This window comes from Pelobates fuscus, chromosome 1, assembly GCF_036172605.1.
Source record: "Pelobates fuscus isolate aPelFus1 chromosome 1, aPelFus1.pri, whole genome shotgun sequence".
Lineage (NCBI taxonomy): Eukaryota > Metazoa > Chordata > Amphibia > Anura > Pelobatidae > Pelobates > Pelobates fuscus.
Window position 1 is genome coordinate 68,693,140 of NC_086317.1, and position 24,462 is coordinate 68,717,601.

General features: G+C 40.6%; 1 protein-coding gene across 1 annotated transcript; it reads left to right on the forward strand.

Annotated features, from left to right (window-relative positions):
- Positions 1-8,889: 8,889 nt before the first annotated feature.
- Positions 8,890-20,042, forward strand: TBL2 (transducin beta like 2). The gene is made up of 7 exons (XM_063443669.1): positions 8,890-9,032; positions 11,422-11,549; positions 14,590-14,774; positions 15,194-15,342; positions 16,160-16,286; positions 17,538-17,690; positions 19,136-20,042. The coding sequence occupies exons 1-7, from the start codon at positions 8,927-8,929 to the stop codon at positions 19,590-19,592; spliced, it is 1,305 nt and encodes a 434-aa protein (XP_063299739.1). The 5' UTR covers positions 8,890-8,926; the 3' UTR covers positions 19,593-20,042.
- Positions 20,043-24,462: the final 4,420 nt, after the last annotated feature.

Sequence of the window (24,462 nt, forward strand, 5' to 3'; positions counted from 1 at the left end):
CTCCCTGAACACACTGCTCCCAGGAGCTACATGCAGGCTTAAGGCATACGAAGTCGAGGCTCTCGCCTCTCATATGTCAACATGCAAAAGTTAGGGAAGGGCCGCACCCAGGCTCTACAGATAAGCTCCGAACCATGGACAAACACCATGACTCGGGAAAGACCAAACAGTAGAGGGCACTAGGGACTTGAGGTTAACCGTAAAAGGGACATGATGGCCACTGGCACTTGCAGGGAGGCATAATGGGCCCTAGACCCTCACAAGAGACAGACTGACTGCTGACCACCACCAACTACCCAAGCCGCTAAGCCAGACGCATCCCACAGACGGTTAGCAAGCTCAGACCCTACAGCCCATACCAACGGCAACGAAGGGGGGAAAGATGACGGGGAACCCAAACAGAACAAAAGCACTAATGCTACCCTTGGGGCAAGCTGAGGGCCCGGTAATCCCTAGATCACCAAAGTCACTGACGAAGAGAGGAGATAGACTGCCCAAGGTACGAACACAAGCTCACACTGACCACTCAATAGACGTGCCACAGAGAGACTAGCTCTATTGCATGGCAAGACAGGAATTGTGGTAGCAAAAGATGCTTTGGCATCACACCACCAAGCCATCCGGCCGGCAAGCTCCACTTCCCCCCTGCACTGCTGACTACTGCCTGCTACACATATACACTTGCTCACTCAGCATATACTACTATGATGTTACATTAGGTATATCCTTGCAATGTTTCCTCTCTGGCACTGGAAATCAAAATTGACGACGGACCGAATGGTGTAGCTTAGGGATGACAGATGGGAAAACAAATGATTGGGTAACACAGGGAGCCGCCAATGCTATAGCCCATGGTCCCAAACTGACTCTACCACTAGACATTACTGTTTGTTCACATGGTCATACTGTTATGCCTGTGATATATACTTACCATGTGAATTAAGGCCTTACACCACTAAATATAGTGAGGATAAAGTAGCGAGTTGGGTTACCCCACACAATTGCACCACATACTGGAAGAGACTCTAACGGGAGAAAAGAGTGTATCCTTAACTATATTATTGATGTATGTGTATAACAAATTCCATGAACCTTCCTTTATGTCTTGTTTGCTCTTGAAAAATTCAAAATAAAGATTGACCAAAAAAAAAAAAAAAATGTTGCTGCTAAATAGCACATTGTTGTAATATACTATCCTTGTATGATCACTGCGTCATTAAACAGCTAGAAAAAAAGGATGCTGTTCAAAAGGACAATGACCAGATGAAGTTGGACTTTTGGGATGGGTAGCCTTTTAGGCCACTAAATTTATTCACTAAACTCTGAATTCTAGCAAATTATAGTTCAAATTACAAGACATAGGAAAAAAACACTGATTTGTAAAAATTCTTCATCTCTCCTATTGTCACAACTTGGCTATTTTAGCCTCATTCCATTTTGATTTTGATTAACAAAAATTGGGAGTTTATTGAATAACCTTATGTATATATTCAGGGAACTAAGGGTTAGGAGATGTGTAGAGTTAGGGGACCAAGGATTAAAGTCATGACAGGTTAACTTTTTTAGAATTCCTTTCATATGCATAAATGAATATATAATTTATTGTAGATGTAAAAAAAAAAACAGATGGATTTAGTAGCCTATAATAATTTTTTTATTGGATTTACAGAATTTTGGAATGAAAAGCTTTCTGGAGATCCTCTGTTTCTCAAGTCTAAAGTATTTCAGAGTAATACAACACATACACTTCAAAACTGAGTTTTGTTACAGCTTTACAGTTAAAGTGACATGAGTGCAGATCACATATAGGTCTGATTTAGGGTAAGGACCAGATGGTCGTAAATATCCTGTGTATTATTCAGAGAAAGAATAAAAAACAAACAGAGGGTACCCTGTTTCCCTGAAAATAAGACATGCCCCAAAAATAAGCCCTAACTTAGTTTTGGGGGATGCTCGTAATATAAAACCTACCCCCAAAATAGTCGCTAGTTTGCTAAGCTTTGTTCGGGGAATTTTCCCCGAACATAGATTTGCAGGATTCCATTCGCGAGTAAACTAATCTATGTTCAGGGTCGGTGCAAGGATTTATGCCACCCTAGGCGAAAAAAATTTTGCTGCCCCATTCGTTCCACCCACTAATGCAGATTTACATACACTGACCCATACACACACACGCTGACCTATACACACAAACAGACCCACACATACACACACACTGACCCATGCAGATACATGCTGACCCATACACAGACTGATACATACACACACACACTGACTCATAAAAACACACACACTGACCCATGCAGACACACAGAGACCCATACACCCACCTATACATACACACACACCCATACGTACACACACACAGACCGATACATAGACACGCACACACATACACACACACAGACCCATACATACACACAGTCCCATACAAACACACAGACCCAAGCAGAAACATACCGACACCCATTCTATGAAACACACTGTGCAGTCTCTCATACCTTCATTGCTCTTCATTCCGATCTTCTTTACTGCTCCCGGCGGCCAACACTTTTTATCCTAAGCACCATTTCCTATTATTCTACTGCCCCCTTGTCCCCACGTACAGGGCAAAGGGCAGGAGCGTGTGAATGACGTGCCCTTGCGCTGCCGCAATGCTTCACTGGGAGAGGGGTCGTGACTTAGCAGGCTGTGGTGAATGCCGGACCGACGTTCTACTGGACATTAGTCTACAAGTAAGTGCTCCCTAGTGCCCGGTAATGTGGCTGGCGGTCGCCGCGACCCGCTATATATAATCAATTTAACTTGATAGTGGGGCAGCCAGACAAGCAGTAAAGCCACTGCTGGCGCCCCCCCCCTAAGTAGGTGCCCTAGGCGACCTACTAGTTAGCCTATAGGACGCGCCGGCCCTGTCTACGTTTGGGGGAATTAAAATAAGACCTGGTCTTATTTTCTGGGAAACACGGTACTAGAAGGGTGATAGGTAAAAAATAATGGCAGATTAAGAATGTATGTACTTGCACTCATTAAAATAGAATATTAAAGAATGTATATATACAACCTACACATACATACCTATATACATAATTTCCAAGGACTGTGCACACTGCTTAAGGCTTCCGTTTGTACCCTAGTGCAGCGGGGATTAGTAAATCAAAATGTCACTGCTTAATTTTACTGAAATGTAGGTTTTAAATGATCATCAACATTCCAGTCCAGGGGTCAAGACCTGGGAAAAAAAAGTGTGGGAACTCACCCAAGATTCCCTTTCACCCCCCCCCCCTAAAAATAAAATCACATTCCTATGCATATAGTGCAGTGCAGGGTGTGTATAATGAATGCAGTGTGTTTGTAGTGAATGCAGAGTATGAATAATGAATGTAGTGAGTGCAGAGTGTGTATAATGAATGTAGTGTGTTTTTAGTGAGTGCAGTGTGTATAATTATAATAAATGTACTGTGTTTGTAGTAAATGCAGAGTGTGTATAATGAATGTAGTGTGTTTGTAGTAAGTGCAGATTGTGTATAATGAATGTAGTGTGTTAGCAGTGAGTGCAGTGTGTACAATAAATGTACTGTGTAGTGAGTGCAGAGTGTGTATAATGAATGTAATGTATGCAGTGTGTATAATAAATGTAGTGTGTTTGTAGTGAGTGCAGAGTATGAATAATGAATGTAGTGTGTTTGTAGTGAGTGCAGAGTGTGCATAATGTTTGTAGTGAGTGCAGAGTGTGCATAATGAATGTAATGTGATTGTAGTGAGTGCAGAGTGTGTATAATGAATGTAGTGTGTTTGTAGTGAGTGCAGAGTATGTAAAATGAATGCAGTGTATGTAGTGGGTTTGTAGTGAGTGCAGAGTGTGTATAGTGAATGTAGTGTGTGTGTAGTGAGTGCAGAGTGTGTATAGTGAATGTAGTGTGTTTGTAGTGAGTGTAGAGTATGAATAATGAATGTAGTGTGTTTGTAGTGAGTGCAGAGTGTGCATAAGGAATGTAGTGTGATTGTAGTGAGTGCAGAGTGTTTGTAGTGAGTGCAGAATATGTATAATGAATGCAGTGTGTGTAGTGAATGTAGTGTGTTTTAGATATGCGCAGAGTGTGTATAGTTAATGTAGTGTGTGTGTAGTAAGTGCAGAGTGTGTATAGTGAATGTAGTGTGTTTGTAAGGAGTGCAGAGTATGAATAATGAATGTAGTGTGTTTGTAGTGAGTGCAGAGTGTGCATAATGAATGTAGTGTGATTGTAGTGAGCGCAGAGTGTGTATAGTGAATGTAGTGTGTTTGTAGTGAGTGCAGAGTGTGTATAATGAATTCAGTGTGTGTAGAGTTAATGTAGTGTGTGTAGTGAGTGCAGATTGTGTATAATGAATGCAGTGTGTGTTTGCTGGATGAAGTGTGTGTGTGCGTTGGATGATGTGTGTGCGTGTTGTGCTGGATGATGTGTGTGTGCTGGATGATGTGTGTGTGTGTGCTGGATGATGTGTATGTGTGCTGGATGATGTGTGTGTATGTGTGTGTATGTGTGTGTGTGTGTGCTGGATGATGTGTGTGTGTGTACTGGATGATAGAGGGGGAAGCATTTTTTTTTTTAAATGTATGTGTGTATACTTTTTTGTTTTATTCCCCATAAAGGGGCAGGGGGTGAGAGATCATAAAAGGGACAGGGGAGACCACAAAGGGACGAGGGGACAAAGAAACACACAGAGGGGCTGAGGATGAGAAAGAGACTCACAAAGGTGCTTTGGGAGGGAAGACACACAAAGGGACTTGGGAATGGAAAAAAAGAGATATACTAACGAGTTGGTGGAGAAAGACACACACACAGGGGCTGGTAGAAGAAAGAGAAACAGACAGTTGACAATTTTTGCTTTGGGTGGGGAGGGGGCGCACGTAGCTGACCTTCCCTAGGGCACAAAATACACAGAAAAAAACAAGCAAAAAGGCGCTACAAATTTATAAGTACGTGATACAATATATATGTGTAAAAGGATATAAAAAGGTAAAGCAGCACCTTACCAATGCAAAAAGCTCTAAAAACACCCAATAAACTAAATATAAGATTAAAAAAGGTGCTATACCTTTAAAAGTTTAAAGTGCAGCAAGGTGAAATCAGTGTCAGTGCAATACACGATATAGAATCACAATATCAAATACAATGATAATAAAATACATGTGCAAATTCACAAGTGACTGTGATATAATGTACTAAACTAACTTACGAGAAGAGTAGGAATATCACACTACTCATTCCAGGGATGTGTAGGAGCATAGCACATAGAAAGAGACAAAATTAAAAACCATAGCATAATACTGTATGGTATAAAATATATAAATCAATAAATGAAATGAAACTCACAAAGAAAGAGCAGTGGAAGTCTGCTCTAACTTTTCAAGCTTTAGTCCACAAGACAGGACTGGATGTTGGCAGGTATTCAGGACGACAGGTGAATGTAAAATACTACTTTATTTTCGTATAATTAAAAATTCACAAAAATAATTGTTATCACTCTCTGTTCCATAGCGAAGTCCATAGCCCTTAGCAGTACAATAAAAAAAAAATGCGGCTAGCATAAGCGGTCTTACACCATAGGCAGTACTTCAGGGAGTTCTTCCTGGAAACTGGAGCTATGTACGGTCACGTAATAGCGTGATGACGTTGTGCGTACAAGGACGTGATGACACATTTCGCCTGAGCGGCTTTCTCAGATCACGTCACAGTTCAGCTGTCCAGCTCTTAGGGCACAAAATAGTCTTGCACCGGCATGGTAAAAGGAGTTTTGTAGGTTTTTCCAGCAAGGGAATGCTATTAATGCATTAAATGCATAAACCTTGTTCATCAAGCCAATGAGCAATAAATACATAAACTTGATATATCATGTCTATGAAAAGTAAATGCAAAAAATTGGTATATCATGCCAATGAGCAGTAAATACACAAACTAGGTATATCACATCAATGTAAAGTGTGGCAAAAGCAGCCACTTTAAAACTATGTTTGCTTAAATATGTGTGTACCACTTTAAGAACCAAGCGTATGTATGTGTAATGTGGTTCAGGTAAACTATAGCGTTCGTATGCTGGCGGCATGAAAACCGCCAACATTCATGCAATTGTTACACGAACAGTGAATTTCAAACCTGTTCGTGAAACGAACAAACTACCGAAGGGAGACCACACACAGGAGGTCGTGTGGCTCCCATTAAGGATTGCAACATTGTTGCAATCGGTAATTAAGAGGATTCAGGGTGGCCGTCGTTCGGCTACCGACCACGCAGCGGTCGGCCATCTTGGATCCTTTGTTAGCCCAGCGGTATTTGGTCGTCGAGCGCCTGGAACTAAAATCGGCTACTCGGCGGCACGAATACCGCTGGACTTCCAAGCCGTTCGGGAGCCCCGGTCCTTCGGTAATGTGTTTCCCTAAAGTCAATCGGTAGTTTGAATGTAACTTAGAAATAATGTGTGTTTCGTGCGGCGTTCGGTTATTCAAGCTGGGATCTGAACGGTACTTTCACGAAATGTGCGCTCAGACCCCAGCTATCTACCGAACGTCCATTTGTTTAAATCTAACGAATATTATAAAAGTTATGTATTTTCATGTAGAATATTGGTTCTGCTGTACGGAGGGATAATCCACTTAACTTTATATTCTAGTGGGAGTATCCCTCTCGTACAGCAGTGCATGATGGGAGAAATGTCCAGGTTGTTAAGTTCCCCATGTAGTCCCCTACTGTACAACCCCTGAAATGTCAGTAGGGAAAGCCCTTGCATGGGGAATCCCATAAATTCTGTGACCTGTGATTAAAAGCTCAGTTGACTCCCAGCCTATGTGTCGTCTAGTTCTTGGGAAGGAAGGATTCTTATAACGCTACCGGGATTATTGTCTGCTGTATTGATTTGCCTGGATTATTCTATGTTGTTCCTGTTACCCAGCGGAGATTCTGTGGATTATACTACCTCTCCGCTACATAAAGTAAATAAATAAACCCTGTACATCATTCCAAAGAGCAGTGAATTCACAAAATGTATATAGCATGCTAATGAGCCATATGTGCATCCAAAAAACCTGCCAGTGCTATCTCTCTGCCACGCGTCTCCCTGTGCAATCTCTCGGCCCCCAGCATATATGTGCGAGACCTCTACCACATGGTCAGACCACCCCTCCGCACACTGCTAGTATGCCACTGGACAGGATTGTGTCAACTTCTTTCCTGGCGTGGATGGGCTCTGCATCCACAGCCAAATTAATGATCGGTTGTTACAATTTAAAAATGGGTTTGTGCGTGTCAGCTGAATTCCACCACTGACTAGAACAACTAGAACAAGCTGTAGTGGTTCTGGTGACTATAGTGTCCCTTTAATTATGGCAATCACATGGAAGGATAGCAATTTAAGGAGTTATCTACTAAACAACTGAAAGATTAACTAAATAAATAAATAAACAAAAGCCCTTAAATTAAAAGTATAATTGAGCATCTTATGGAAAAAAAAAGTTAAAACAAGTTATCTTTTATTCAATGATATAAATTCCCTTAAAGCAAATCTTTCACTTTTGATCTGTTCATAAAAATAGAATCTCTATGAAAATGATTTTTCACTGTGTTCTAATTTAAAGGACAACTATCACCTCAGCACTATTTATTAATATCATGATCCTTTCATGTAACTTTGAAAGAAAATTGTTATTGTTTAAACTTATGTTTCCATAATACAATACATATGAAAGGAAGAAAGAAAATAAAGAAAAAGGCGGGCAAATGTCTCATATAGACAACATCAAAAACTGCAAGTGTAATCAAGAGGGCACGCAGGACCTCATTAATGGAGACAATGAATAGTAAACAGCAACCAGACATCATAAAGGAGCCTTGGGGTTGGGGACGAAAAGTTTACAATTGAAGCGGAAGGGGTTCTATACAGGATGAATCAATGTGTTCTCAAGCTAATTGACTTGTTTAATGAAGAGTGCAACAAACGCACGTTATTTTTCATATTTTGTCCCACACATTCATCCCTACAATGTCTACTTTGTCTCATGTAATTACCAAACTGAGAGGCAGAGATCCACTGCCATTTCCCGTAACATGTCTACTGCATTTCATGGGAAATGGCAGTTTGATGGGAATAGACATAATTTTACACAATATAATCCTGTTTGAGTACAGTCCTCGGCATCTTTTGTTCCTGTGCGTCTAATTTATCTTGTTGTAACTGCTTGTTTGTTAAACCACCTATTGTGCAGCATTGCTGAATACGTTGACGCTTTGGAAATAAATATAATAATGCCTATACCACCTTGTTGCATACAAGTTAGATTATTTACGGAAGTCCCTGCATTCTCCTGGGACCCTCATGCATGGACAAGAGTACAATAGATAAGGGCTCCTAGCAGATGAAGTTGCCATAAGCTAAACAATGATGGAGATTAAAAAATGGCGGCAACAATGACAATCAACTTCTCACCTTGGCAGCCACCATGCAAGCAGACATGTCACCTTGTGGGACTTTGCAAAAATCAAAACACGGACTCCACAAGTGACAGTGTTATATTATATACTTTGGTACTACTTGTAAAAAAAAAAAAAAAAATTATGGAATATAAAGGTCCATTATTTACAGCCAGGAGGAAATAGAGCCCTGTCACCGTATAACAAATGCAAAAATAAACAGTACTCTAATTAATTAATTAATCAATCAATCCTAATGAGGTAGTTTTACCAATCACTAGGGAGACTTCAAGGGCCTTTAGATCAGAGCTCTGTCTCCCAATGTAATCATGGTAAGTGCTATTCTATGTCTATGGTTCTAACAGTGACAGATACTCTACATTCCATGCACTAGGAAATAAAGTTTTGTATTGAAGGACACAAAAAAAAAATGTAGTTTCGTGCGCGCTCCCGCGGTGTGTGACGTGGCTCATTGTACCGCGGACATGGTAGCCTTCGTGGCGGTGTCTGTGCTTCTTGGGGGGCTTGTCCTGCTCTTAGTATTCCTCTTCAAGAAAGCACAGGGTAACAGCACACCGGAACCGAGCACCGGTAAGAGCTGGTCAAAGGCTTCACTGGGCTGTACATGTAGAGGACTCTATGGTACACTGTATGAATGACTGGTCTGTACATGGAGAGGACTCTATGGTAATATGTACACTGTATGAATGACTGGTCTGTGCATGGAGAGGACTCTATGGTAATATGTACACTGTATGAATAACTGGTCTGTGCATGGAGAGGACTCTATGGTAATATGTACACTGTATGAATGACTGGTCTGTGCATGGAGAGGACTCTATGGTAATATGTACACTGTATGAATGACTGGTCTGTGCATGCAGAGGACTCTATGGTAATATGTACACTGTACGAATGACTGGTCTGTGCATGGAGAGGACTCTATGGTAATATGTACACTGTATGAATGACTGGTCTGTGCATGGAGAGGACTCTATGGTACACTGTATGAATGACTGGTCTGTGCATGCAGATGACTCTATGGTAATATGTACACTGTATGAGTGACTGGTCTGTGCATGGAGAGGACTCTATGGTAATATGTACAATGTATGAATGACTGGTCTGTGCATGGAGAGGACTCTATGGTAATATGTACACTGTATGAAAGACTGGTCTGTACATGGAGAGGACTCTATGGTAATATGTACACTGTGTGAATGACTGGTCTGTGCATGGAGAGGACTCTATGGTAATATGTACACTGTGTGAATGACTGGTCTGTGCATGGAGAGGACTCTATGGTAATATGTACACTGTATGAATGACTGGTCTGTGCATGGAGAGGACTCTATGGTAATATGTACACTGTATGAATGACTGGTCTGTGCATGGAGAGGACTCTATGGTAATATGTACACTGTATGAATGACTGGTCTGTGCATGGAGAGGACTCTATGGTAATATGTACACTGTATGAATGACTGGTCTGTGCATGGAGAGGACTCTATGGTAATATGTACACTGTATGAATGACTGGTCTGTGCATGGAGAGGACTCTATGGTAATATGTACACTGTATGAAAGACTGGTCTGTACATGGAGAGGACTCTATGGTAATATGTACACTGTATGAATGACTGGTCTGTACATGGAGAGGACTTTATGGTACACTTTATGAATGACTGGTCTGTACATGGAGAGGACTCTATGGTACACTGTATGAATGACTGGTCTGTACATGGAGAGGACTCTATGGTACACTGTATGAATGACTGGTCTGCATGGAGAGGACTCTATGGTAGTCTGTACACTGTCTGAAAGACTGGTCTGTACATGGAGAGGACTCTATGGTAAAGTGTACAATGTATGAATGACTGGTCTGTACATGGAGAGGACTCTATGGTAAAGTGTACAATGTATGAATGACTGGTCTGTACATGGAGAGGACTCTATGGTAAAGTGTACAATGGAGGATTCTATGGTAAAGTGTACAATGTATGAATGACTGGTCTGTACTCCATGGTAATATGTACATTTTGTGTGTATGAATGACTGATCTATAAATGGAGAGGACTCAATAAAACATGTTGTGTGTGTGAAAGGACTCTATGTAATGTACGTTGTGTGTGTATGACTGATCTGTACACGGAGAGGACTCCATTTTAGTAAGTTGCTTCTGTGAATGATTGATCTTTACATGCAAATGACTATGGTGAAGTGTGTGACTGATTTTTATTTATGGAGAGCGTGTTAGTGAAGTGTGTGAATGTTGTATGAAGTGTATTGTATATGACTGATGTATACTGGTATTTGAATTGTGTTCGGAGGTCCTATGGTACCGTATGAGTTACCATATGTTGGAGGGGTTTTATGGAAATAGTAAAAGAATAGCTTCCTTTAAGAATAGATGCTCTCTGAAACCAGGAGAAAGAATACCCTAGTCCAGGGAGCCATAATGCTGGCAGCGTAACAGGGGATACGAAGCCCACATCTGGAGTGCTGACTTATTGAAGTTCATTTTATTTTAGATGAGAGAATATCATAACGTGTGCTGTGCACAAACAGTAACTCCTAATTAGGTGCTTTGTGTAGAGATATGGGTTACTGTACTGTGCATATGTTATATACAGGGTGACCAGATCCATCATGTTTTCCTGGACACATATTATATACACATATTGATGGGCAGCCCATTAAAAGGGTTGCCCTGTAGTATGCAGAATTGAGAAGGTGTATAAGTAGTAGTAGGCAATGGAAAATCCTGCACAATATGCATTCTACATACTGCATGCGTTTTCATAAATATGACCTAATGATGTGTCCCTGTAAACGTGGAGGATCTGGTCACCCTGGTTATATGCCAATTCCACTTGCGTTATTGCAAGATGTTGCATTACATTGCTAGTTCATTTCTTGTTATTTGCTATGTGTTAATGCATTGCTTTGTTTGGCTTTGACTGATTATTTTAATTTTCAGATCAGAAAGTAAATGGACAAGCTTTACCTGAGAAACAGCCTACCAAAAAGCATAAGCTGCATAAGCTGCGCAATGAGAAACCTCAGCAGCACACCTTCACTCACCCGCTCCTTGCAGCTGTACTCAAGGTGATTATTTATTTATTTTTTTCAGTCATTGAAAGCACAAATTGGCTTTCTTGCCTTCAATAAATATTCACAAATGTGTATAAAATAAATATATTTTCTGTTTTTCCGTGATCTACACGGAATGCACTACTTGTTAACTTTCCTAGAAATAACAGTAAATAAATACAAATAAATACAAATCACTGTTTAGTAGATATTCCCCAATGGATAAAATGTGTGTGTTTGATTATGCAAATTTTTTTTCATTGGGGAATCCCTAATATCAGCGTTCAAAAGCTGCAGATATCTCATCTGCAACCTTTGCAAGACATCCCCTTCTAACCCAATCACTGACTTCCTAATGCAGGTCAATGAAAAGTACTTGCAGCGCAGGTACTCTGAGCAATTGCCTGCCTTTTGATTTTAGCTCCACTGAGATAAGCAAATCAGGAAGTGTAGGACTAGTTGTTTGACAGCCAGGGGAGTGTAACGTGATTCCAAATTCTTTTGAAATCTGCAAGTTTTGTAAAATGGAAGAAAAAAACAAAAAAAACACCAGGACGCACTCTTAACACATAAAACACTTCAGCAAGCTAAAGTACTTTAGTGGTCCAGAGTGTCCCTTTAATCAGTTTAGGCTTAGTAGGATAGAGTGCAAAGTTAGATTATCTGCATGTAATCTGTCATGATAATTACAACATCATTTTAAAGAGTAGAGGACTCTGTCATCTGTACATTGTGCTAGCACAATTGCTTTCCACTGTATAGATTTGTGGATAAATCTTAAACAAAAAATAATAACGATGCATTTTCATTGATTAAGGGGACACGCTAGGCACCATAACCACTATAGCCTGCGGTAGTGGTTACTGTAAATAGGCTCCTCTGAATATAGGGATCAGCGACTATATTATTACCAGTTCTTATGCTCAGTAATCTGTGCTTACTCCTGTGACTTAAATTGTAACTGATTTCACGTACGTGATTGTTAGGAGAAGCTTCTGACATACACTGCGTGCAGAATTATTAGGCAAATGAGTATTTTGACCACATCATCCTCTTTATGCATGTTGTCTTACTCCAAGCTGTATAGGCTCGAAAGCCTACTACCAATTAAGCATATTAGGTGATGTGCATCTCTGTAATGAGAAGGGGTGTGGTCTAATGACATCAACACCCTATATCAGGTGTGCATAATTATTAGGCAACCTCCTTTCCTTTGGCAAAATGGGTCAAAAGAAGGACTTGACAGGCTCAGAAAAGTCAAAAATAGTGAGATATCTTGCAGAGGGATGCAGCACTCTTAAAATTGCAAAGCTTCTGAAGCGTGATCATCGAACAATCAAGCGTTTCATTCAAAATAGTCAACAGGGTCGCAAGAAGTGTGTGGAGAAACCAAGGCGCAAAATAACTGCCCATGAACTGAGAAAAGTCAAGCGTGCCACCAGTTTGGCCATATTTCAGAGCTGCAACATCACTGGAGTGCCCGAAAGCACAAGGTGTGCAATACTCAGAGACATGGCCAAGGTAAGAAAGGCTGAAAGACGACCACCACTGAACAAGACACACAAGCTGAAACGTCAAGACTGGGCCAAGAAATATCTCAAGACTGATTTTTCTAAGGTTTTATGGACTGATGAAATGAGAGTGAGTCTTGATGGGCCAGATGGATGGATTGGTAAAGGGCAGAGAGCTCCAGTCCGACTCAGACGCCAGCAAGGTGGAGGTGGAGTACTGGTTTGGGCTGGTATCATCAAAGATGAGCTTGTGGGGCCTTTTCGGGTTGAGGATGGAGTCAAGCTCAACTCCCAGTTTCTGGAAGACACCTTCTTCAAGCAGTGGTACAGGAAGAAGTCTGCATCCTTCAAGAAAAACATGATTTTCATGCAGGACAATGCTCCATCACACGCGTCCAAGTACTCCACAGCGTGGCTGGCAAGAAAGGGTATAAAAGAAGAAAATCTAATGACATGGCCTCCTTGTTCACCTGATCTGAACCCCATTGAGAACCTGTGGTCCATCATCAAATGTGAGATTTACAAGGAGGGAAAACAGTACACCTCTCTTAACAGTGTCTGGGAGGCTGTGGTTGCTGCTGCACGCAATGTTGATGGTGAACAGATCAAAACACTGACAGAATCCATGGATGGCAGGCTTTTGAGTGTCCTTGCAAAGAAAGGTGGCTATAGAACATGGTTGTTGTTCAATAATAAAATTAATCCTCAAAAATACAACTTGCCTAATAATTCTGCACTCCCTGTACAAGGCTATTTCTACAGGCTATCTACACTATCCTAGCAGCTGTGTGTGCATAGTAGGAATGGTGGTGTCCCAATTGTCTTGATGTTGCTCTGTATTCTTAAACTGCTCCCTATAGAACACATATAAAGCTACACTGCCACAGTCCCAGCCTATCAAATCTTGACTTTGTGTTCAGTTGTCTCTGAAAAGGCAGTGTTTACAGTGCTATGGCTGCAGGGACATGCTGAAGACACCATCACCACTACATTAAGCTGTTTTGGTTCTGGTAACTATAGTGTTCCTTTCAGCTGTTATCGTGGTGGGAGTGTTCATTTTAACACTATGGGTATGGTAACTTATTAAGAATTAAGTTATGGTACGAGGAGATCCCAGGTGTCTGCTTACCTTCAAGGATTAAACCCTTAACAAACCGTTTAACCCCAAAGTCTTCAGTCAGCGCTGCTTCTTCACTTCTATTTTGAGTCAGGAAGCATTGGACTGTGCGCACTGAAAGTGTCAGTTAATGCTCTCAGCCTCACAGTACCTACCCAGTCACAAAAAGAGAGTGAAAAATATATTTTGTGAAAGGCTGAGATCAGTGGCGCCACAAACTGAGGTTTAATCCCTAAATGTAAGCAGGCGCCCAGGACCTCCTCGCACCCTAATGGCTTCATTCTGATGAAGCTGTTATGGTGCCCCGAGTGTTCCTTTAAATGACTGTGTCATTTTGCTTTGATCTGAATCCATGTACTACTAATCCATATAAATTGGCTGTGTCTAATAATGGCTGATGACTGTGGTGTCTTAATCTCTCCAACAGGCACACAGCGGCAACATAACCTGTTTGGATTTTAGCAGCAATGGTAAATACCTGGCTTCCTGTTCAGACGATAGAACTGTGAGAATATGGAGCACCAAGGACTTCTTGGATCGTGAACACCGCAGCATGCGTGCTAATGTGGAGTTTGACCATGCCACACATGTCCGGTTTAGTCATGACTGCCGGTAATTCAGACACCTGCATGCATGGGTTAGATTCTAATGTTTGCAAATTACGTGATCATTTAGTGTACTCCCTTACAAATAATAGGGTCGCCATTTGTGAGATGCAAGTTAATCTATGAGCGGTTAAAATATTGTAAAAATGTAAACAAATGCATGGATTTGTATATTTCATTGGATATTTTTTTCTAAACATTAAGATATTTGTACTAAGGGAAAACAATCAAAAGATTTATTATAGTGGTATAGCAATGAGACTGCAAAATTGAGTAAACGTTTTCGTTCATAGATTGTCCCTTTAAGAAAATATTAGACTGTTCTGTGAATCCACAAATGTAAATGACTGTGTATTTGATTTTACTTCCTGTATATATGAACCACGTTGTCTTGTCTTTGCATAATCATCTTTATATTTTCCCCAGGGCCTTGATCGTTTGTTTGGCAAATGGAGAATCCATCAGGGTATATAAGATGACCAAGAAAGATGATGGATTTACCTTCTCAGCTGCCCCTGAGGACTTCCCCAAAAGACACAAGGCGCCCATCATTAATATTGGCGTAGCTGAGACAGGTCTGTAACTAAATGATTTACATATACGTTTAATGTAAAAGGTTTAGTCGGTAATTCAGGTACAAGCAACCAAGTAGTTTACCTGGATATTATTAAAACTGGATATTATATGAAATTCTAAATCCTTTTTATTGTGTTAATATTAAATTAACAGTGTATTAATGTGAACCGTATTTCACAATTGAGCCAAGCATACCTAGTAATTATTATGTTGTTTTTGAAATTCCCCCAAAAATGGTACAGTTGGAAATTTTCTCCCAATTCAGCTATTGTCAAAACATTGCAAGTTTAACCTGAATTTTGCAATTCATTTTTTCTTAATTACAATTTACTGTTTAAGTATGAAATGCTGTGCGTTTAGGAGGAAATTGTGATCACTGTAAACTACTATCAATGCACAGAACCAATCTTTCCTATCAGTGTTTGTGAAATACTCATGAAGCTTTTTTTGATTAATAAACAAGGGGGAGGGAATCTACTGCACATATGAAGTGAAGATATTTTCCAACTCATAGCTTATCTACAATATGAGCTTCTATTTTAAAGGAACTCTACAGTCTCCTGTAGTGGTTATGGCGCCATTCTACTGTAATATGTTAAACCTTTTTCTATCATGTTTTTGACAACTTTCCTGGATGTAGAGCCTGAGGCGCTGGCATACCGTGAGACCCAATAGGTTGTCAAACCAGGCTAAAAAGGTTTGATCTCTAACCATGGAATGGTGCCAAGGCACTCCTGGCACCATAACCACTACAGCAGGCTTGCTTGCATGTTATAGGTCTTTATTGAATACTTGCTAATCCTGTTTGTCTTGTAGGAAAGTTTATGATGACTGCCTCAAGTGACACCACCATAATGGTTTTGGATCGGAAAGGTGCCGTGTTGGCAACAATCAATACAAACCAGATGAATAATGCATATGCTGCAGTATCACCCTGTGGCAGGTGAGAACTCATTAACCCTATAGTCTAAACTTGGCAATCTTAGACTGAATTCTGCAATTATTATTTTTTTTACTTGTCTGTTTCATTGTCAAATGTGAAACTTTTAGAGAAAAATACTAAAAGCTTTAAACTATTTCAATCTGTGCACCTAAATATTTTCAGCTTATGGCGCCAATGGCATCTAGGGAATTTTACTCTTTATTTGAAACTTTACCAACGTGAATGTAGGATGAGAGGAGGGGTGAAGCAGCTTTCCTGGTTATGTGTCCTCTGGAGGAAGTAGGGCAGTGGATCCTTAAGCGGTATTTATACAACTCTGCTCTTTATACCTGAACAAGTTGTTTTCAGAGAACATGTGAATAAAATAAAACGATTTAATAGCGCAGAGTTTTACACCGCAGTGTAATGCTTCGGCTCTAACACCCAGAGCCTTCCTGATAAAGTCTCCACTGTTTGAGGCAGTACATTGCAATGTGGTCCACTAAATCTGCTCTATTGAATGTTGAGTGTTTGGTGTTCCTGTTCTTTTAAACCTTGCTTTAAAGGAACACTATAATGTCAGGAATACAAAAATGAATTCTTGACACTATAGTATTAACAATTTAGGTCCCAGCCAAAAAAATTGTTTTTACTCACATTTTCTCTTATGCTGCACCAGACTTGCCGCGGCTGACCCCGTCTGGCTCTGCCTCTATGGCTGAGATGATCAGTCTTGATAATATCTGCCAAGCCAATGCTTTCCTATAGGAAAGCTTTGGGAGGTTATTGTGCATGCCTGGCAAAACACTGTGCTGCGCCAATCCGCTTCTCCTCATAGAAATGCATTGAATTAAGGCATTTCTATGGGGAGCGTTCAGCGTCTCCATGAATGCTGAACTGTGCAGCACTGAAATAGGAAGCATCTCTAGTGGCCGTCTGAGTGACTGCCACTAGAGGTATTACTAGGGAGCAATGGGACAGGTTTACTAGCCTGCAGGGACAGGTTTTAGACACCATAACCACTACTTTAATCTGTACTGGTTCTGATAACTATAACGTCTCTTTAAACTTTGTCCATTGTCAAGTTTTGTCAACTTGACTGTTTATAATTTTCTTTCCTTTCACAACTGCTATACATAAGAAGTAGTAGAGAGTAAGACAGAAGTAGTTATATAGAAGCAGATTATCTTTGGTGACAGTCGCTTTAAAACTGTATGTAATGATTTCATGCAGTGCTTTTATGATATCATGTTCTCTTCTTGCATACAAAAGGTTTGTGGCAAGCTGTGGATTTACTCCCGATGTGAAAGTGTGGGAGGTCTGTTTTGGGAAGTCTGGAGAATTCCGTGAAGTATGCCGAGCTTTTGATTTAAAGGGACATTCTGCTGGTGTGTGTGGATTTGCTTTCTCCAATGACTCTCGAAGGTAAGTGACTTTTTCAGCATTTTTTCATATGAGCTGTTCTTTTTTCAAAGGCATTGTCTCCTAGCCAGGTAATGTTCCACAAGAAACCCCTTACTTAAAGTGATTTACTACTGTAGCTACCACAGTTCATTGTAGTGATTATGGTGCAAAGAATCTGTAGGCATTACTCCCTAGTGTGCTGCAAATAGTTTTTTAAAGGAAATAACAAAAATTGAAGCTCTCTTGCCACATAAATCTTTGCTTTTCTGATGGACTCTGGGGGACAATGATGAACTGCTACCACTAAGGGTGGATTAGCCCAGCAATTTCAGGACATATATGCCGTCCTAAGTTAGAGTGCTAATGTGGAATTTATTGTCTAACTCAGGCTTCCTCAAACTCTGGCCCTCCAGATGTTGCTGAACTACAACTCCCATGATTCTCAGCTTATTTATTTCATTCATAGAATCATGGTTGTAGTTGTAGGTCAGCAACTGTGCTTATAGTACAGTTGCAAATATTCAGTGTTCAAATTCCAGTTTTATGTTGGAAAGCCTTTTAAGGTTTTGGAGGAGAGCAAGGTGGAATTTTCTTTTAGTTCTGCCAGCATGGAGAAAAGTTATATCATTTCCACCACAGACACAGAACACACTACGTTAGTCCTGGACCATTATAGCTATTCAAAAAGATAGCTTGCAACGGTTTCTATTACACAAGTTGTGCCAAATATTCATTCATTATATCCCTTCATTTTTTGTACAGAGGGAACTTTTTATGATGCAAATCTGTTTATATTTGTTATACTCTTGTACTGATACTGTATGTATAGCAGTTTTGCTATATTTCTTACAGACTCTGTCAACTTCCCCTGTACCAACAACAGGTAAACATTTGGCAAAAGCCTGCCACGTCCATGTAATCCCAATAAATAGGCATCAAGGAGTAAACAAATAACCTTATAATCGTAAGGATGATGATTAGTTATTTATCTTTACAGATTCACGATCTCAACAATGCAGGACTTGTTTTAAATTTGTATAATATTAGAAACATTTGTTTATCAATGTCAATATTCTACAATATCCCGCTTTTTATCCTATCCCTCTTTGACTACACCCACTGTCCTTTACTTTCCTATGCACATACGCTTGCCACCTGCCCAGATAGGCAAGCAGGTATCTCTATGTCCGCAAAAAAAGGTGATCAACAGCCACTCCACATACCCGAATCGTAAGATGCTTCTACTGTTCACTTACCTAGAATTTAATTATAACAAGTACACTGCTAAGATTTCCTCTGCTTTGTTGAAACCTTTTACTGTTGACTATTCTGTGAGTGCATTGCTTTTAGGACCTGCGTGTCCAATCTAAATATTGCACTTCTCTGCATCACACATAATGTTATTTACTCTACTCAATAAAAGCTTTGAAACGTGAATATTTTGCAATATCATCATCTCTCCACAGGATGGCGACAGTATCTAAAGATGGAACGTGGAAACTGTGGAATACTGATGTAGAATACAAGAAACAGCAAGACCCGTATCTCTTGCACACAGGAAGCTGGTCCGGAAATGAACCATGCCGCATTGCATTATCTCCAGATGGCCGTGTCATTGCCATTTCAAGTATCTCTGATATTACAGTGTACAATGCACTAACAGGTGATGTGGAGGAAGAATTCCATTCCGTGCACGGAGAAGTCATCACAGATCTAGCTTTTGATACATGCAACAGGTTCTTGGTTTCTACTGGAGACCGTGCTATACGTTTGTTCCATAACACAGCTGGATACAGAGCTGCTATTGCTGACATGAAGGAAACGCTCAAGAAAGCTACGAATAAAGGCACAAAGGAAAGACTGCAACAGCAGATCAATGAAGCTCAGAAAGCATTGAATGCTGTAATGAAAAAGAAAAATTGATGTACTTTTCATCTCAAGCAATTTTTGTTTTTTATACATAATAGATTTATTCGCGGTTTCAAATCTTCCTGTGGAATTTCCAGCCATGTGCCTTATTGGTGTTTCCATCACCACCTATTTATTGCAGTTAACCTAGTATGTTTTATCAGAGAAAGAGCTTCCAGTCTGCTGCCACACGTTGCTGGCTGACTGTGCTACCTCAGAATTATGAGTGACCAGTTAGACAGGATAGGGGTGACCCTCACACATCTGTAGGATTCACCAAAACACATTCAGGAAACAAAAACATGTCAGGTGATTTATTAATAAGAGACACAAATGGTTTCTAAAATTCATTTTTTTAATTGACTCTAATAAACGTGAGATTATCATTGTGTTGTAAACAACTATAAAGGAAATGTACTTCCAAACAACTGAAATCTATCCGATTAAAAGGTTTTTCCCTGCCTAGTGAAGTTGAATCATATATTTCTGATTGCTACATGTTTTATAGTTTCCATTTTGCAGTGGTGCTGGTGTGTTTCAAACATACATAAATTAGAGCTTGGTTTGTCTTCATACAGATGTTGGACTGTAATAGAGAATCAAGGAATTGGTCTAATATTTTAAATTTACATTGAACTTCCTCTTTCTAAAATACACTCTTTCATGAATAACTCTGTATTCGTAAGTGTAAAAAAAAAAAATAATCAAAAAAAGTCTTTATTAGCATTTTAAACTGGTTAAAAGGACACTATAGCCACCCAGACCACTTCAGATGGAAAATTTGTTACAATGTTTCCTTACCAGGTAAAACAACTAAAAGAATGAGCATTGAAGCTAGACTGGAGTGAAATGTAAGTATTCCCTATTGAATCACAGAATTAAATCTCAGTTGGTTACATCAGATCAGAGACGTTTTAGCCGCCAGGCAAACAAGGCATTTGCCTTGGGCGGTATTTTCCAGGGGACAGCAAAAAAAAAAAGCCACCCCCCAAATGCCCAGGGCAAATGCCTTGTTAGCCTTGCGGCTAACTGACATGCCGGTCGGGCTGATGGGCTGGCTGCTGACGTCATATTCCGGCTCCCGGCCTCACTCTGCAGGCGGCGCGCGAGGGAGCTGAGCAGACAGCTCAGGGGAAAGTGCTCCCTCGCCAGCGCTGCCAGCCCAGCAGCCTGACCAGCAGCCCCAGGGAGAGGTAGAACCCTCCAGCATTCCTAAAGGTAAGGAGGCTGGGGGGGGGGGGGGGGTTAAATAAAAAAATAAAAATAAAGTGAGTGTTAATGTGAGTGAGTTTGTGTGTCTGCTAGCGTGTGTATCTGTTAGTGAGTATGTGATTCTGTCAGTGAATGTGTGTGTATTTAGAATGTGGGGCGGGGGGGAAGGGTTGGGTGGGGGTGGCGCGCCTGTGTTTTGGCCTGCCTAGGGCAGCACAAAACCAGGATACACCACTGCATCAGATCTATGCAGCAGATGTTCCAAACTATGATCCGAAGAATAGTTGCATGAGTGATGGGATAAGTAAGGAAATACGGTGACTGTAGCATGCTTTGCTAATCATTGAGCTCTACTGGTAAATGCTAATTAGGAGTAAACTGATGTAACCTACATAGGAATGGAGGAAAAGGGTGAAAAATAATTTTCATACTCTGGGTTCTTTTCTCCTGCCACTCCTTCCTAATCCGCAATGTTTCTACCGTTTTTTGCATAATGCATTAAAGGAACACTTTAATGTTAGGAATACAGAATTTGTGCCCTTCTGCCTCCCCAACCTAACAACCTCCCCCCCCCCCCCCCCATATATTCACAAACGTGTTATATAGCACTTTCAACATTTACCTGATTCCAGTGCCGAGTTCCTCCAACATCAGTCAGTCAGGCCATACGCGGCGAGTACTGTGCACGCATTAGTTCTTCCCCATTGGAAAGCATTGACTCAATGGTCTTCCCTCCCTCAAGTGTTGCTACTCCCTTGTCTGTTTTGCTTCAAGTCAATGGCACTACTATCTGCTCTACCTCTAAGGTTCGCTGCCTTTAACTCTTACCTCTCCTTCAGCCCTCCTGTCCAATCGTTTGCCAAATCTAGCGCTTCCATCTTAAAAACATTGTGCCCATCCTACCCTATTTAACTCCTGATCGGTAAAGGTGCTTGTCCATGCCGCTATCCTCTCTCGCGTTGACTACTGTAATTCCGCTTCTCAGTGGTCTTACGTGTTCCCAACTTGGCCCATTACAGTCTATAATGAATGCGGCATCATCTTCTTGTGCTCCCACGTTTCCCCCCTCTGTCAGTCCCAACACTGGCTTTCTGTAATATATAAGACTCCCTTTAAGATCAAGATAATTGCTTAAAAATCTCTACACAATGCTGCTCCGACCTACTTATCCTCACCAATACACAAATATGTCCCGTCTAGGCCCCTACACTCTGCCGGAGACCTACGTCTAACCTCTGTTCGTACACCTACCTGTGATGATCGCCTTTAAGACTTCTCTAGAGCTCCTAAGGAACTCCCTTCCCCTCTCTGTTAGACTCTCACCCAATCATCTCCACTCCTTCATAAAATCTTTGAAAACTTACTTCTTCAGGAAAGCATATTAATGAAACTGTGAGCAGCTTTCCTTCCCTGATTCCTCTCGTGAAACTGTCATCAAAACAAAACATGAAGCCCTCAATGAATACTATCCTAGCAACCTACTTTTTTTTACCCTACCCTTACCTTTTGTGTCACTATACCCCACTCCCTCTAGCATGTAAGCACATGGAGCATGACCCTCAATCCCTCTGTTCCTGTGCGTCCAACTTGCCTGGTTACAAATACTTGTTTATTAGTCCACCTATTGTACAGCACTACGGAATTTGTTGGTGCTTAAAAAAAAAAAAAAAAATTTAAATGCTTTCCTATGGGAATTTAAAAAACGCTGGACATCCTCATAAGCAGCCTGATGATGTCCAGTGTTGTTTCTTGGAGTTAAACTTTGTGTAAATGCAGGAAGCACCATTAGTGGCAACTTTAACCATGCAATCATGCAATCTAAACATTGCAGTTTCCTTAAAGCTTCAATTTGACAGGGACACTGCACCAAGGCAACTTCAATGAGATGAAGTGATCTGGGTGCTATGGTGTCCCTTAAAATGATTACTTTAACCCCTTAAGGACACGTGACATGTCATGATTCCCTTTTATTCCAGAAGTTTGGTCCTTAAGGGGTTAAATGATACATACTATGTCACCATACTGACCAAAGTCAAATGTAATGCCGTAAAGTCACCAAAACAACTTTAGTTAAATGAAGCGGTTTTAGTGTGTAGATCATGCCTCTGCAATTTCACTACTCAATGACTTTTGTTTCTCTTTATGCAGCCCTGGCTACACCTCCCTTGGTTGTGACTGACACAGACTACATGAAAACAAAATGTTTCATTTTCAATCAGATGTAACTTACTTTAAAAGTCTGTATCTCCTGCTCTTTAAATGTAACTTTAATTGCATACAGGAGGCTCCTGCAGGATACAGCAAGCTATTAGTAGAACAGGAGGTAAGAAATTCAAAATAAAACAGAATTTGCAATAAAAAAAGTGTAAACATTAGATGACTCTTTACAGGAAGTGTTTAGGAAGGCTGTGTACGTCACATGCAGGGATTTGTTATTATAGTGCCCTTTTAATAAAACAGCAAATAACTGTGAGTGATCACGTTGCCTTAACTGACAACTATAGAGTGTGATTGGTGCCCAGGGTGATCCTGCAGCGTGGGAGCCGATCAGTCACTATTGTTGGTAATCTGGCAGCCATCAATAGCCCACTGATAGCTGATCCTTGCAGACAGTATTAAAATGGGGAATACGCTATTAATCACAGCATAGGACTGTTAAGAATAACGGTCAAAGAATTTGTATGGGTGTGTAGGAGTAATTCAGACTATTATTTAACAGCCTCACAAGTTTTCAAAAACAAAAAGTAGACACTCAGATTACCATGTACAGTGTGTATAATGGGGTCTGCTGTTCTTAATGAAGGCACCACGACTGCCTGAGATTAACTGTAAAAGAGATAGATGGGGATGGCTGGCTCCACAATACCTTGCTTTGGAGGAACACCACTATGCTATTTCTATGATGCCAAACTACCGCATCAAGAAATACCTTGTTCTTAATGATCTCAGCAATGGTGTCCATGATGCAATGACCCTCAAATGTGCCTCACCTCCACCAAAGGGGCTTGCCATCCCAGCTCTCATGTACACCATAATGATGGGCTTAAATGCCCTGAATTTTAATTAGGGGTGCATTTCAACAACTACAATCCTTCCAACACTGAGTGATAGAACCAGTTGGGGGATTGGGAGAACTAAGGTTAAGTTGGTGCCAATGCCAATGTGACTGATCAGCTCTGCAGTCCCCATTCTTCAGCCTAGTAAAAAAAAAAAAAAATGCAAGGGTGGGAAGTAAAGGGAAAAAAACAAAAAACTTTGTTGTGCTTCTGGGCAACCTGGCGCGTTGGGTGTAAATGGGCACTTTCAGAGAAATTCCATACAAGCACATGTTTCAAGAGTGTTGTTTGCCATTAACAATGTTGGAATTCCACTTTAAAATTATCAAAAAAAAACTATCATTAAAACGTATATGTAACCCAGAGCCGGTCAACTGTAATAATCTAGTCCAGCCCAATACTTGTAATAGAAGAGTAATGGAGAACCTTTGGACTGCCAATCAAATGCTTCTCACAGCTACTTGACACATTGAGTCCAATGCTTTTCTATGGTTTAGGGTCACCATGCTGGGTGAGATGGCTCTGAATGTTAACACCTACTTTCAGAGGTCGTCATCACAAAGTACAGTAGTAGCTGTCAGCCTTAATGGCACATTATTTGGCAAATGCAATCAATG

Excerpts from the sequence above, each read along its gene's own strand:
- TBL2 (XM_063443669.1), top strand. The coding sequence starts at position 8,927 with ATGGTAGCCTTCGTGGCGGTGTCTGTGCTTCTTGGGGGGCTTGTCCTG. Across the intron at positions 16,287-17,537 it reads GCAGTATCACCCTGTGGCAG|GTTTGTGGCAAGCTGTGGAT; the intron begins GTGAGAACTCAT and ends TGCATACAAAAG. Across the intron at positions 17,691-19,135 it reads TTCTCCAATGACTCTCGAAG|GATGGCGACAGTATCTAAAG; the intron begins GTAAGTGACTTT and ends ATCTCTCCACAG.